The 16,758-nt window shown below is 36.7% G+C and overlaps 1 protein-coding gene across 1 annotated transcript in view; it reads right to left on the bottom strand.

The window, feature by feature from the left end:
- Positions 1 to 1,168: 1,168 nt before the first annotated feature.
- Positions 1,169 to 16,758, bottom strand: part of FAM83B (family with sequence similarity 83 member B) — a 40,148-nt gene continuing 24,558 nt past the window's right edge. Inside the window, exons 2-4 of the mRNA XM_054383801.1 lie at positions 12,052 to 12,216; positions 5,661 to 5,785; positions 1,169 to 3,530 (exon numbers count right to left, since the gene is read on the bottom strand). Coding sequence (XP_054239776.1) covers positions 1,169 to 3,530; positions 5,661 to 5,785; positions 12,052 to 12,216 — 2,652 coding nt within the window. The remainder of the gene's footprint in view (positions 3,531 to 5,660; positions 5,786 to 12,051; positions 12,217 to 16,758) is intronic.

The following is a 16,758-nucleotide window of genomic DNA, read 5'->3' as shown; positions in this document are numbered from 1 at the left end:
CTCGCTACTATCACCCTTCACTGACACACTTTTTGGCTTCGGAGAGATACCTTACTGTTTGATGCACTGACTTTTATGAATCCCATTTTTAGATGCCTAATTGCTCCTGGCCTTGTAATATTCATCCTGACATAAGGCAGCATTGCAGGGCTGAGATTGCAAACTTCCTGATATGCCTAGTCTAAGCATTTGCAATCTTATTTTAAAAAAACAGGTTACTAAAGCCAAAGTTGCAAATATATCTGGCAACATTTTAAATAGACTGCTGCCTGTGAAATTAAAAAACTTACCTGAGAAATGGAAGTCTAAAGATACATATTTTTGAAAGACCAAATAGAAAAACATAACAAAAAGCAATTTTTAGAACACATTACACAATACTGGCATGTTATGCAAATGTAATTAACTCTTTGAAATTTAAACTAGTTGTAAGTTATGTTCAAGACACCTTTTTATAAATAAGGTTGGGGGTTTTTTGACATCTATTCTACATTCATGCTAGTTTAACCATGTAAACAAGTCTATGAAATCTCAGCTTAAGGTCACTTTAAGATTTGTGTGCCAAATACTTCAGAAAAAGATCATATTACATGAAAAATTCAATGAGGTTAGATAGATCCATCTGCTGCCCAAACAGTTCAATAGATGCTACGGGGTAAATTATTAACAAGATAAAGCCTAGAGGAGGATTAAAAAAATTCAAGTTAAGAAACATGCAATGTATTAACATTTGTGTTTATCATTTGAAAATGTGTATAAATGCTGAAAAATTGCAAGCCACTATTTCTAGTGCTATCCTATTTTTAAAGGGCAAATCTTTGGAAACAGTGTTCTTTTAAATTTAAAACCATGCTCCATCTTTTTTTCCCCCCCACACTTAATCTTACAATATGCTAGTACATACTTTCTTCACAAAGAAAATGTATAAAATTAATCTTACAATATGAACACTATGAACAACTCCCTTGAGACATCTTCTGGACACAGAATTTCTGTGTAGACTTACGTATAACAATTCTAGGATAATTATGTAAAAACATGTACATTCATTCTAATGTCCTAGACCTAAGAAGAAACCCGAGAAAGCTCTACAGAAGTGGCCAGTCAGTCTTGTCTAGTTAAGTCCAGCTTCACTATTCCTGTTGTATTTCAGCATAATCAAACAGTTTTACTTGCTTTTGTGTAGGAAGTTTCCAAACTTTTGCATAAAGCCTCTCAGCTTATTTTCATTAGGCTGTAATGGATGGTAAGCAGTGGAGTTGTAGCTGACCATGTGATTACTCCTGCCATAATTATTATTTCCTAAGGTCTTGCTTTTGATATCTGAGAGATGTGACCCGCTGTTGGGTGCATTTCTTGCCGGTTGGCTGGTATTTTCCATCTTGCAGAACGGCTCAAAGCGGCTATAAACACGCCTTTCACTCAAACGAGGTCTTAGCTCCTCTTGGCGCTTTGAGCTTGCCAGCTGTGGTGTCACTGAACTTGCTCTTTGAAGAGCAGAAACAGAGGGACTTTCAGGAGTGGTATTGGAGGTGATTTCCTTTACGTCTTGATACTGAATCTGTTCTGTGTTAAATCTTGGGGTAGATGCATCTCCTGCAGTCTCTATGAACTTACTTTCAAGGGGGCACAAGAGAGGACACTTTTGACTGCTTTCATCAGATGGAGGTTTTTGAGGTTTTGGTGACTTCGGAGACTTAGGAGACTTTTTTGGGCTGCCAGTTACATCTTCTTTACTTTTGTTCAAGCTACTTTGAGAATTTGTTGATGTGTTTCTCTTTCTCCTTGGGGAAGAATCTGTCTTATTCTCAGAAATCTTTGGTTTCTGATTCTCCTCTTCAGAAACTAATGTGTCAGAACTACTACACATTCTGTAAAAGGCAGGACCTTTGTTTTTTGACAAGCTTTCCTTCTTGTCTGGTGTGAGATTAAGAAGTGACCGCAATTTCTGGGATCCTTTCTTTAGAAAACTTGGGGAACTCTTACTTTCTTTCTTTGAAGTGCAATCCTTACAAGTCTCCTCTTTGTTAGCTTCAATGAGAGCAGCCATAGAGATTGCTTTGCTAGCAGTCGGACTCTTCAGTTCTCCTTTGAGGTTCTTTCCCTCCTGAGTCAAGTGGTTGGTCACACTGTGTAAACTTTTAGAGCTCTTCAGTGTGTCTTCTGGAAGTTTTGGGCTAACTGGCTCCTTAAGTCTGTGCCTAGTCAGTGTGCTGTAAACGTAACTGGATGCATGTTTGTTGGCACCAGGGTCTAATATGGACTTTGAATTAAACATGGGAAAACTTCTCCTTTTTAGCATATTTTCACTTTGAAGGTTCTTCAAATTTTCTGCATGTTTGTCTGTACACAGTGTTGTGTACAAGTAGAGAGATGCATCACCCACTGCATTTGAATTGACACTAGGCTTTGTATTGTCTGCAGTTTGAACTCTTTGGTTTTTTGGTGCATCTGATTTAGGTGCGACATTTGTGCTAAGTTCCTCTAAAATGTTATCTGTACCATTTTCCACACTTGGAGCATGATTAGATGTCCCTTTAGGTGTTGCACTTCCCTCTGACCCAATTATAGTTGAATTTGAAGAACTAGCACAGCTGCTTACTTCCTGCTGTTCAGGTAAAGTTGGCTGAAACACCAATGACGATCGTAAGCGAGAATGAGAATACAGCGCATGAGCTTTAATGTTTTCAGCTGTGTCGTAGCTATCATACCTGTCTCCCAAGGCTGACCCATTGGACTCTACTGGATAATCTGACTGATCATTCAAATATGACTTAATCCTCCAGTTACGCAGGAACGACTTCGTTGTGTGCTCGAGGGTTGGCATCCTTTGCTGCAAATGGCGGATGTGACTATCTGTTCCGTTAAAAGATCTCCGGACAATGGAATTTCTTTCTGCAAGATTTACCTTTGGTCGTGAGAACTGATCAGCAAAACTCTGCTGGGGTGTATTGTAGTTATTTGTGTATCCTCCTCGTAATGAAGAAACAATACTAAGGCTGTCAGATGGCATATTCCAAGTATTTGATGGATTGTTTGCTCTATTAATAGCTCTGTTGAGCAACAGATAAGGTGTCCTTTCTGGCTTCTCCCCAGCATAACTATGTCTCTTCCAGTGCTCATTTTTTTCACTAGGTTGATACTGCTGGACTGGATTTTGCATGTTAAAACCTGGATGAAATGGTTGTTTATTATAGGCTTGATTTCTCAAACCGTATTTATCAATTTCATTTACCGTGTATCTTCCATGAGTTTTCCAACAAACAGGATCTATCTTGTGAACCTTGTCTTGCCTACCAAAAAGGTTTCTTTGGCTGGAAACTGAAGCCAAGGAAGACACTGAATGTTGGTATGTATCATTATCCCAGAGTGTCCTGCGACTGTTTACCCGCACTAATTCTGGGGCAAAGGAACTTGGAACAGAAGAACGGGCATACAATGTCCTGAACTCCTCATCAAAGGATTCAACCAGCTGTCCTGTGATAACTTGAACCATACTGAGGTTGGTTTTTTCAAATGACCACATAAAGCTGAAAGCAGAAAAAAATGACCATTAGAAAGAGTTCTTCTGATCTAAAGTATTACATTAGTTACTTTTCATAAGAAAGCTTTCACACAAACCTAGGTTTTATACAAATACTTTCTAACTAACTAACTACATACACTGTGGCCATGATTCATGTAATTTGAATTCAGAAGGTCTAATCTAGTACCAGTTAAATTCGTCTGGAGACTTTCCACTGCTTTAGCAGGAGTAGGAACGATTCTATAACTACTTAATTGCCCTTATAAAAAATGGATATTGCAAAAAAAAGAAAGGTATTCAAATGAAGAACAGTGGAGGACAAATACCTAATGGAGCAAAATTACCTGTACAAAGACTAAACCAGAACTGACTAGACCCATTGTATTTACCCCTGAGTCAGAGAATGTTAATGTGTGGTTGTGCTGCAAGAAAATTCAATTTGAAATAGTATGTAGAAGTCCTTCATCAGTTCTGAAGGTACTTCACTCTAAACATATTTTCAAAAAGATGCATCTCAGAATTGCTAAAAGCTTTACAAAGCTTTACATTTTCTACTGCACATGAGACTGGATATGAACATTTATTTTAATTGCAACGTGGAGACTCTGATGAAGGAAATTTCCCTCTTTTCTGTTGTGCTTAAAAAGGCTGAACACATGCTCAAAGCTAAGTATCTATAATTACTTCACTACTATGAAATGAGATCAAATACATTAACATGTACATTAGGGATGTTTCAACAAGGCTAGTATCATGGTCTCAAAGCATGTAATTTGTAAATTGCAACAAAGAAAAAAATCTGTTTTCCAATTTTATGTTCATTAAAAAAAAGTGAAAAACTTAAACTGATTAACTTGTTTTACTTGCATTTCTCTTCTGAATGTTAGAAAATAGGTTTCTTGTGTTCATGTAAGTAGCTTCTTGACTTAATTTTACTCGGTTTGTTAGTTTTGGCATGTTCAGGAAATCACAGCATGCTGCGGTTAAATCAAATCATGCTGCCTATTTTTTTCTATTAATTTTCACCATTAAGAATAATATATTTTGTAATATTTGAAAAAAAATCTGAACTTATACATTGAGTTCAGAGAGCAAGAATTCAGAAAGGCTCATCTTTCCTGTTATAAACCACTAGATTCTTTCACAAATCAAGCTTATTTTCTACAGAAATTGATTATTTCAGCCTCTGTGGTTCGAGATCTTAATATTATTTTTCAAAACAAGAAAAATTATCACATTCTTGCAGACTAGCATTGCATGTAGAAGTCAAAGTAGGCAGATTCTCTCTGGACTCTCTTATACTCATCCATTTATGAACTTGTCATTTATGAACCTCCATTTATATACATCAGGCTGAATTTGGGGCTGCCTGAGACTCAGAGGAAATGAAAAACAGATTTTTGAAAGCTTATAGTGGTGCAAATCTAAGAAAGTCAATGAGTGTGCATCTGGCACCCAGGCACAACATTGGCAGAAACTAATTCAGTAGGCCAATGGAGAGAAGTGTAGCAGGAAAATACTTCACAATGTATGAGATAAAACTCTCCCTGCTTTAACTTAGGTATTTTTCAGCTTGGCAAATCTCTAAATTCTTCCAGTCTTAGCTTTGCACCCATACACTGGAAATAACATGGAAAGAAGAATAAAAAAAGTTAGCCAAACATGAAGAGAGACTATGTCAACTTGGGCAGCTCTGAATTTCACTATGATACACTACAGAGTACCACTGAGTAAGTGCATAATGTCAGCTTTAGAAAATTATTACGATGAGAACTATTCAAGAGAGTTTATGAACTAATGTTGCTATGAAATAATTCAGACCATGTAATAAAAATCAGAATTTTTCTCTCTAGCACATCTCGAGTTGTAGCAAAAGTTGTATTTAAAAAGCTTTTATTTCTTATTCATGAGAAACTAGTAGGGAATCTCAAAATGTGTGCCTGTTAGGCTAATTAGCAGTAAGTATCTTGTTAAATTGCAGAAAATAACTTGTTAAATTGCAGAAAAGATAACTAAGTTTGTCCACTGAGTTCCCCAGAAGGATTTTCAGAAATAGGGAAAAAAAAACAAATTTGAAATTGTAAAGGTACTAAGATGACACATTTTCTACAGAAATCTCAGTAACTCATCTTACCTGTAAGAACCATATATGACTTTCTTACAGTCAACAAGAATAAATTTTTGTTCCATTTTTCCATGGAATTTTGCTCCTGTTTTAGAATAGTAATCTTGTCCTTTTACTGTCCGCACCCTCATGTTCTGAAAAAGATGGTTGAAATACTTTAGCTGGTGTACTACCTTCCATATTTAGCATCCAGGGGTTTAGAAGTTAGACACACAGTAGGAGAAGTGTTATATTATTGCATATTAATAAACTCTGCAGGGAAGTAAACTACAATCAAATTTGTACCCTAGGGACCCAAAGTGGACAGTTATTGCTTTATTTTCAAGACAGGAGATCCCTTGGGCCACAGAAACTAAAATTCTTCTTCTCCATAGCCACCACTCTCAGAAATGAGGTTCTGGCAGAAGTCTTCGACGAAAGGTTTAGTACTGTAAAACAAATACATCTCTTCACCATCTGATGTACATTATTTGATTTCCAAGCATCTCAGCTAATGAAAGACAATATCTAGGGAGCTTGGATCACTTTTTCTTTATTTGAACAAGGCTGCTAGATCTACAAACACTCTGAGGTGATCCATGAATGATACCACCTTGCACCAGAATCCATTGCAGTTTTATCACCAGTACAATCTCTCCATCAGCTCTGCACCATGGGATCAGTCCTATTTCTAAATTCACAGATGTTGTCACAGCATGCAAAGGTAGCATGAACTCTGTACAGCAGTTAAGTTTGAATTCTATTTTAAGAAGCTTTATGTGTTACCTATGTGAACACAGTAAACTGCACTTGGGAAATTTTCTATGTGGGATCTCAAAAATGCAGTCGTTTTTTCTCCCAGACAGTGGATGAAATTGATTAATCTAAGTCAGTATTTTTTTCCCCTCTCTGCTATCACTTGTTCTTTTAAGCTCCTAGAAACAAACAAAACAAACAAATCAAAATATGTGTTACTACACCTTCTGGACTATTAGTAAATAGTAATATTTTAAAAGTTCTTACATGGCTGTAGAAGAAACCAGAAGTATTTATCAGAAATTGTTACAGAATTTTTTTAAATAGAAAAATAAACATTCATATTCAATGTAAACTGGCCTACAGCATCTACCTCATGTGGCTGTGAGATGCAAAATGCTTCACAAGACATAAAAATAGCTTTGAATACAGCTGTGAATAAACACAATATTTACAGGAGTTTCTAGTATGGTGACATTTGTTTTACCAACACAAATTTGTGGCAATTTACAAGTATTTAAGTGGGAGTGAATTCAGTTGTTTAGCATTGGCAGAATCCATAGGATTATTATATAGACTGTACACACAGAAATAGTGTATTCTTATAGATTTGTGAATACAGAGGAATGCCTTGCTTCCCTGGACTACTACACAGACAGGTTGAAATTTGGTACATGAAGCAAAATGGCTAAGATTGTGTATAGATTAAATTCAGCAAAATCATCCAACCACCTGATCACTTTAATGCAGAGTAGAAGTTAAAGCATATTATTAAAGATCTTTTACACACTGACAGGCTTGGAGCATCCACCAGTTCCGGAGGAAGCCAGATCCAGAGTCTGACCACCTTCTCAGTAAAGAAATGCTTCCTAATGTCTAGTTTAAACCTCCCTGATGCAGCTTTGAATGATTCCCACACATCCTATCACTGAATACCAGCAAGAAGAATCAGCACATCCCTCTCCACTTACTCTCCTCAGGAAGCTGTAGAGATGTTTAAGCTTACAGAGTATTTAAGATTGCTGCCTATAAAGCATGAGTGAGTCTGCAATGCACTTACACTAAAGTTTATGGGAGCAGTTACACTTATGAAGTTCTAACAGACAGAGGTTGCAGAAGTTCGCCTAGTATAATCCAATGAACTTTCATCTTTCCATATAGAAAATTTACAAAAAATTAGGAGAAAATCTCCATGAATTGAAAGCATGATTTCAAACAACACATGCTTTCTAAATCAACATATATTTAATCACTGGTATCTTAAAACTTTGATCAAAAGCAAAATGAAATCCAAGAAGCAAAAGGTACATTTAAAAGCTACCAAGGTGGCAAATTATGGTTGAACTCAAGATATCCAAGTTCTTTACATTTTATTTATTTATTAGGTTTAGCATTTTTGTCAAGCTGTGTTTGAACAAATATGCAACTCAGTTAAAATGTACAGATAGCATTTAAGGATTACTTTTGTCTGCGACCTAAATACCTGGCGAATGTGTTAGAAACAATACATAGTTTATCTCTTAATCTGATAAATAAAAAGTATTATCCATAAACTTTACAAGTTAAAATTTTAAAAGGTAAAAGTTCTAAAAGTTAAAATACAGATGGATGCTTAGATCTATTTTCAGAAACAGTTAAAAAAGAATAACAATAAGAAACCAATTTGCACTACTAAATGGGCGTTTAACATAATTTTGCATCTCCACCTGCTAATCACTTTTGACAATCTAGCACTGTGTCATTCAGGTATTCTGTGCTCTGAATAGAAGTCTTCTCATTAATGAAAGTAAAATTTCCTGCTTTTTCAGTGTGGTTTTTGCTGAACTTTGAACAAGTCAACCCTACTTAATTCTTTCTCCAGCAGATACTCAAGCTTTAAGTAAAAGTAATTAAATAAAAAGCTTTTATTTGGAAATTTAATCATGTGGAAAATGTTAATTCCTGAAAAAGTAAAAAAAAAAAGAAAAAAATGGAATTTATTCATTCTGAAGTCTATCACAATAGCAAACTTTTATTTACTTTAAAATAAAATTCTGTGAATTAATCACGAAAATTTGCATTTCCTTCAATGGTTTACTCAGTTCTACATACCGTGTATTATATCTGTATATCAGATTTATATTTAGCTATATTAAATTATATTTATGTGATTATAATTTGAAAAATGTAACTTAAGAGGCAGCTTATACGTTTTCAAATAACCATAACAAGTAATGCTGGCCTAGAAATATGCCAGTTGAACACATCAAGACTTACTGAGACAAGGCCCTCCTGATGCTGGACAAGATATCACTTGGGAGTCTGGAATGATGGAGGTACAAGCAAGGCTAATGGCTTGCAAATTACCATACTATATTAAAAATCCCTTTGTGTGAGGTACTCATAAGCTGAAATATAAAACAACCATGTAGTCTCTTCTTCCTCTTTTCTTATTACTCCTCCTGCAGCTTTCTATCCTGCTTCCTTAATCCTGCCCTCTTTCCCTGTCTCAGTAGGTCATCCTCCAAAAGATGTGAACACAGCATTTACATGCTCACCTTTCCCGCATAACACTTCCTTTTCCTTCATCTGGCATCCTTCACCTACTTCAAACCCTCTAATTAGGTGCCAGGGATGCATACTTTGAATCATCACCGAAAACACAGACAAAGTTTGAGGATATCTAGTAAGAATGCATTCCACTTTGGATTACAAGCAGTAAACATATACATATTGAATTGCAAGCCCCATTTGGTATGAAACGGCTGGGCTTTATCCTCATACCTGGTGTCATCCTCAGGGTACAGGACTCCTCTGCTAACAGTGCTGTGTCACTGATCACTTCATCTTTGTAGATAAAGCAATAACTTATTTATGAATCCTGAGAGGAAAATCCTGGATAAATCAGAAACCAACAAACTCACACATCTTGAAGCAACCAAGCTAGCCTGATGGGGCACACAAATGCGTTTAAGATCATCCATAGTGAGTTAAATGGAAAGTCTGTTCAGGTCCTGTAAAACGGTTCTGTTAGTGACTGTTAATGGATACATGGAAGAATAATCAAGGACAAGACGTTTGAGGATGTTTTTGAAGCCAGACACAGGAAAATCTCCCTCCTCTAAAAGCAGATTGTAGGACACTCAGGGACTCCAGTGGCCAGTTTAAGGCTGACCTTCAGGGCTATCCAGTTAAATGACACTCAAATGATGACCTGGAAACAAGCTCTAACCTCTTGTTATGTATGACTGCACTACTACCCTCCCAGAAAGAGCTGCATAAGCATGATTTAAATTTTTGAAGTATAATTGAACATTACATATATTTTTTTTCATTAGTAAAAAGGAATCAAAAAGCTTCTAGCAAATCCCTTATTTAATTTTCTCCTATATGGAACTCAGAAAATGACCACAGAATATATAGTCTATTCATTTTTTTTCAATTACAGATTTCAATAAAGAGGGAAACATGCCCTGATATGCAGTCAGACTAGAGATGAGGAAAATTGTGTGCACAGATATTTAGTATAGATTTATGAATAAAATTCTCCTTTTTTTCTATACAGAAGGCTACTGGATTGTAAATCTAAATTAAAGAATACAGTTTTACTCATCACTGCATCTCATTTTTCACTGATTCAAAGAAAAAGAGCCAGAAGAGGCATTGTGTTAGAAAAGCTTTATAGAAACTCCCTATCACAAGGCTCACCTGCCACATTCCTGCAAGACTGAATCAAATTACTTCACAGAATAACAAGAGCAATGCTGCTGGTGCTGCCTCTTGAGAAAGAGATCCATACATCTCCATCTTCTTCTTGCTATCACTGACAGAAGAAGCCAAGAGCATGAAAAGTTGAATGTGATTTTATTTTTTTTTTTTGTGAACCTTGAGGTGATGGGAAAGAGGGAAAGGCAGAAACTTCTCCCAAGTACTGACTGTTCTTTCATGGTCACCTACAGTTTCTCTTCATCCTCAAAAAAGGCACAGGAGAATTCCTGTGGGTAGTAAGCTTCTGTTCTCAGAGCAACAGTCATTGGGAGCAGCACTTGAATGAGAAGACCATTAATTTGAAGAGCCTTATTACAAGCTAAGCTGGAAACCCAGTACATAGCTTGGCTCTTCAGCTTAAATTTTTCATTTTCCAATAAAATTCAAAGTATTCTCTTAAACCTTGCAGAGTACAGATGTCTTTTATTTCTCCCACCATTATGAAAAAGAAACATAAAACAATGTCACTGAAGAGGCCAAGTCCAAATCCCTCGAATCCACACTAATTCGTACAAAATCTACTCTAATGTATGTACATTAATTCTTTCAACCACAATATAAATGCCTGTAGGTCTACAAAACTGCATCAAAAAGACATCCAAGAGATGTTAAAGCTTTCAAAAGAGTTATACATACACAGTGCACAAATTTGAAACTGCATACCATAGCATTTTTTGAGGTATCACTTGAAATGCATCTCCTAATTTCCTTTCTTTTATGAGGATAAAGCTCATGCCATAAAAAGAAATGCACCTTTTCCCCACCCCTCCCAAACTCTATGGCATAGCTAACCCAAGCAACTAGCAAATGGTGGTATCTCAAATTCCAGATTATGGAAATATTGCCAAATACTGACTTAACAAAGGCAATCATGACCACTGTTTACAGAACACAAGTTTTTGATGTTTTCTCTCCAAATGTTTCCATAGCTCTGTGCATCAGGCCACCAGAGGGCAATCCCACATACTTACACACAAGAAACAAGAATGGAAAATGGTATGGGAATACTTTAAGGATCTAAGTAACTGCTCTAGAGCAAAAATGGGTATAAAATACCAAATAGTTATTCCAAAATCTTAATGAAAAGCCTTCTTTATCCTCACAAATACACCACATCTCCATCTGATTTTCTGAATGTGTTCTTAAAATGTTGGGTTCTTGAAGTGGTGTTCTGCTAAGAAAAGCTTTCATACTATTTTGTTCATATTTGGCCTTGCTAGTTGCAGAAACAAAAAATGCAAATGGAACTATAAGGAAGTTTCAGTTATTGCAGTGCTCAGAACTCCACAAAGAAGCTCTGACAACATCCTTGGAACTTCTTCAGTGCTGTTTACAACAAATCTACAAGTATTTATAAAGCATTTACTTCAGGTCAGTGCAGCTCATGGTTTGTATCCTAATCCCTGTTAAACATTAGCGTACTACTTAAATTTGTGAAAAATTTAAATGCTAGTCCTGTTATCTTTCTCAGAGGATAAAATTATGTATTTCATGTATAAAAGTAATACTAACACACCATAATATGGGTTTTCAGACAAACACTAATAAAGTAGAATCTTGGGCTTTAAAAAGTATTTTAATATATAATACCTTTGAAGAAAAAGATCATAAAATTAAGTAAGCAATTTATTAATTTACATAAGCTTTATGAGTATTTGCATGCTACTTTAAAAGAAAGCAAAAGAAGCCTAGTATTCCTGAATACATAACTGAAAATTATTTTATAAATAATATATGAAAAAGTATGTCTTATTTTGACACATGAAGGAGCTAAAAGTCTTTCTAACAAGAAAAACATTTGTACATAAGGTTCTGCTGAAAGCTTACCTATTTACACATCACTGTATAATAGTCCCTTTTCAATAGATTGAGGAGAAATGAATTCATGTTCATGCACAGGAATACAGGGAAGCCTTACCCTGAGCCTCTGAACTTGACAGCCTTGTTTCTCTGTCATTTTCAAAAAGTGACTGAAGTTTGACTCATCAAGCAGGAGATATACTGCAATCCCCCTAGCAGACGCCTCCACAATTTCTCTGAAAATATCCACATCTGTAAACATATCCATAACAATGGCAATGACCTGAAAAAAGCAGAAAAGATACAAATTATTGTAGGTATAAATATCTATACAAAGCTCTTCACAGAAGCTTGCACTTGGCAGCTAACACTTTTTGACAGATCAAAAAGTTCTACTATTTTTCATGTGGTGCCACTTAACCTGGAACACTTTTCAAGACCACTGGACCTTCTTGAGTTGTTAGGTGACTGTCAGTGTGACATATGTCACAAGTGTCAAAGTCTGGGCAAACAGTTGTGTTGAGGGTGTGTATAGTGATTGGTTATATGAAAAATAAGAAATCTAGTGGAAGAGAAAGGAAGGGGAAATAGCAATACAAATACACCAGAAAACATTAAACCGTTAAAATATAACTATGGTATGCATGGAAAAAAAGCCAAATCAGACAACATTTTTGTACAAGGGGCTTCTTCATCTTTGAAGAAGTTAATAAATGGACATTGAAGATACAGAGAAATTGAAGATTTCAGGACCATACTGATTCAGCACTCTTGCTGGGATGAAAGTTCCTGAGCTCAAGAAGATTACAGTGCTAATTACCTGCTACCACTGCCTTTCAAGCCTATGAGGATAAAGTACTTCTGATTGGGAAAAGCAATGTCCCACTACTTGTCTTTTGGAGAGGATATACCATTGACATATGATTAGCAATTTGAAAAGAACTAATAACAGTAAGAGAACAGGTATTTGAGTAAATTCTAAAGACAATACTCTTATCCCCTAGAGTCTTCATGAAAAGTTCCAACGAGATGTCATTGTGCAAATTAAAATCAAATAAATTCTTTCACAGGTATCAAATGTTTTACTATTTTTACTAATCTTTAAACTATCTGTATCTCAACTTTAATGGTGTAATTGTTAAGTTACAATCACTTTGTCTTATTCTGGAGCTACAACATTTACCTCCAAAAAACTGCTGTTGCACAGACTCAAGTCAAAGACATGTCTCCCTTCAGTGATGTGAATCACCTTTTTGTATCCTATCTGCTTACAACTGAAAGACTCACTCATGCCAAACATACTTAAACCACTAGAAATATTAATAAAAGCTCACCTATAAAGAATAGAATAACAATGTCATTAGGGAATGTAAAAAGATAGCTCCTGAATTAGTGAAAATGAAAGGACTTGGCCAACCATAACGTTGTCATCTGGCAAAGAAAAAGACTTTTTAAAAAAACACCAGTTAACAGTGGAAATGAAGAGCATGAAATAATCAAATTCTCTCCAAAATCTTTAGCAATATGCCCATGCACTACCTCATTTGTTTGACTGACTTTTTGAAAATAAACATAAATGTGGTTTTTAACTGTACAAATTATATTTCATTATATCTCATTGGCTGACACACCAGAGGATTGTGATGCCACTCAGCAGGACTTGGACAGGCTAGAAAGACGGGCAGGGAGAAATTTAATGACGTTCAGCAAGGGCAAATGTAGAGTCTTGCACCTGGGAAAGGACAACCCCATGTACCAGTACAGGTTGGGGACTGACCTGCTGGAGAGCAGTGAAGGGGAAAAGGACCTGGGGGTCCTGGTGATGGAAGGTTGACCATGAGCCAGCAATGTGCTCTTGTGGTCAAGAAGGACAATGCCATTCTGGGTTGTATTAGAAGGATGTGGTCAGTAGGTCAAGAGAGGTTCTCCTCCCCCTCTACTCTGCCCTGCTGAGGCCACAGCTGGAATACTGTGTCCAGTTCTGAGCCTGTCAGTTCAAGAAGGACAGGGAACTGTTTGAGAGAGTCCAGCACAGAGCCATGAGGATGATTAAGGGAGCAGAACATCTTCCTTACGAGGAGTGACTGAGGGAGCTAGGGCTCTTTAGCTTGGAGAAGAGGAGCCTTAAGGGTGAGCTCATTAATGCTTATAAATACGTGAAGGGTGAGTGCCAAGAGGATGGAGCCAGGCTGTTCTCAGCAATGCCCAGTGACAGGACAAGGGGCAATGGGTGGAAGTTGAGGCATAGGAAGTTCCATGAAAACAGGAGGAAAAATTATTTCACTGTGACGGTGACAGAACACTGGAACAGGCTGCCCAGGAGTCTCCCTCTCTGGAGATATTCAAGACCCATCTGGATGAGATCCTGTGTGATCTGGTATAAGTGATCCTGCTCTGGTGGGGGGGGTTGGACTGGATGATCTTTCGAGGTCCCTTCCAGCCTCTAACATTCTGTGATTCTATGGTTATCTAAATTTGAATGGAAAGACTGAAACCCACAAGTTTTTCTTGACTCTAAGGATTCAATGACTTTCAAACTGAGCTTTTGCTTGTTCTTGTTTCTGAGATATACAACAGTAACTGAACATGGCAACCCTATTCATTCATCCATCTTGTCTCACTTATGTCTGAGTAGAAATCTGCCAAGACAGTTCAAGTGTGTTAGGTAAAGAGACCAAAGAAGAAAGTCTGTTCTCAAATACTTCTGTTTCATTACCTGTGTCCCCCTCCCTCTGAACTCCCTAATTTCTTCTTAACCTTCCACCTTCTTTGAATCTTTTAAAAATATATGCTCATTACCTATTTAAATGTAAGAGAGAAATCCTCAATGGATTTATTGGTGCACACTGATGTGAATAGAGAAAATATTCAGAATCAACAGTACAGCCTTCAAAAATGACTCTAACATTTTCCTACAGCAGGTATCTAAGATGCTGATTTATTTGCAGCATCTCTGGTCACAAAGGCTGATAAAGCAGAAATATACAGAAAACAAAAAAAGCCCTTCCCCCCCCCCCAAAAAAAAAAAAACAACAAAAAACAAACAACACCCCCAAAAAACCTAAAACCCAGTACTGACTACAACAGCCATATCTACCTTTATGAAGAGAAGAGAAACAAATATGTAGGCAAGTAGACCAGGAAGTTGGTGGCTTGAGAGAGATGCATGCATGCAACTATCCAGATACTCTGTTATTTGGAAATGAACAGGGAAATCCTCTCTGTTTTCACTAGCAGAATTATCTTAAAGCATTTAGCTTATTAATTTTGGAGTTAATTCTGCAAAGCATCACAGTAGTCTTGTAAGAAAAATTAGGTTTCACTTCCAGAACTGGAATAGGGATTACATTTTGAAACTTAAAGCTTGTACTAGCTGAAAAGTCCTCGCCAGATTTAAGGACACATATGCAAAGCCACAGTTATGATATGACAACCAACTGGACATCCATTATTGCATTCCCTGGAGACCAAAGATGATTCTTGTTAGATGCCCTCATTTGCTTGCCCATTCACTCTTAGCAACACTCAATTAATATAGTCAACAAAAACACAATTAGGCTCAATTGCTAGAGGAATAACAGTGCCAAGATTGAACAATGCAGATGATACATATGAGTAAAAAGTCATTTACCAAAGTACTTTATTAGTCAGCATTACTAAGTGATAAGGTCATTTCTGTATACTGATTGCTACAAACCAAACTACTTGTTTGATTGTATACTATAGATTTTGATACAGAAAGCATGGATTCCATAAATGTCACAGAATATAACACATTTCTAGCAAGTATTTTAAAGCTGACGCATTTTATTTAATTTGCACTGTACTGAATAAAGTAACAGTTTAAAACTTATTATTTGTAAACTATCAGAACATTTTAATAAAAAGTTCTTTTCCTTCTTTACAAGTTTTAATAATTTCCAAGTTCAGGAAATGGCTCACTCCTACTTCAAATACTAGTGACAAGATTTGTGAAAATAAACATCTATAGCTGAAGTATCTTAAAAAATTGGGCACATTCATGCAAAACAGGACTTAAGTACATGACAAAATAACACCACAGTGGATATTATGAGACTGTAAATGGAAGCTGATGCTCACTTCTGTTGATCTATCAAGTTACTGAAGCAGTCATTGCTTCTAGGAGTTGCTAGTCTGGGACCATTCACATGCATTATATTTGCTTCACCTTCAGAAACTACTCAAAGGCTTATAGAGAAAGAAGTTGCCAATCCCAACAGTACAAACACATCTATCACCAAACATCTCCTGAGTACCTTCAGGGGTGGGCCACCAAGATACTCAGGGCTGGAGCACTTGCCCTGTGAAGAGCACGTGAAGGAGCTGGGTTTGCTCCTTGGAGTAAAGGTGGCTTTAGGGAATCTTACCAAAGTCCCCAGTGCCTTACATGGAAGATCTTACAGAGATGAAGCTGGATTCTTCATACTGGTGGCAGGACAAGAGACAATGGTGAAATGAAACAAGCAGTTCTGCCTAGATATAGGGGAAAACCCCTTATTCCCACAAGGAGAGCCCAGCAGTGCAGCAGGTTGCACAGAGAGGTTGTCCAGTCACCATCCTTTGAGGTTTTCACGACCAAACTGGATAAAGCCTTGAGCAACCTGATTAAACCCTATTGCCAGCCCTGCTTTAAGCAGGAGGTTGGACTGGAGACCTCCTGAGGCTCCTTCCAACTGAACAAGTCTGCAATTCAGACATCCACTCCCATCATTGTCAAAATCCAAGCAAATTTTGCCATGTTTGGTAGTAATTATAAACTTTGCGGTGAAGGTTAAAGAAAACAAACAGAGCTTATAAATAAATA

The sequence above is a fragment of the Indicator indicator genome, chromosome 9 (assembly GCF_027791375.1).
Source record: "Indicator indicator isolate 239-I01 chromosome 9, UM_Iind_1.1, whole genome shotgun sequence".
NCBI classification, from domain to species: domain Eukaryota; kingdom Metazoa; phylum Chordata; class Aves; order Piciformes; family Indicatoridae; genus Indicator; species Indicator indicator.
This window is presented reverse-complemented; position numbering and strand designations above follow the sequence as displayed.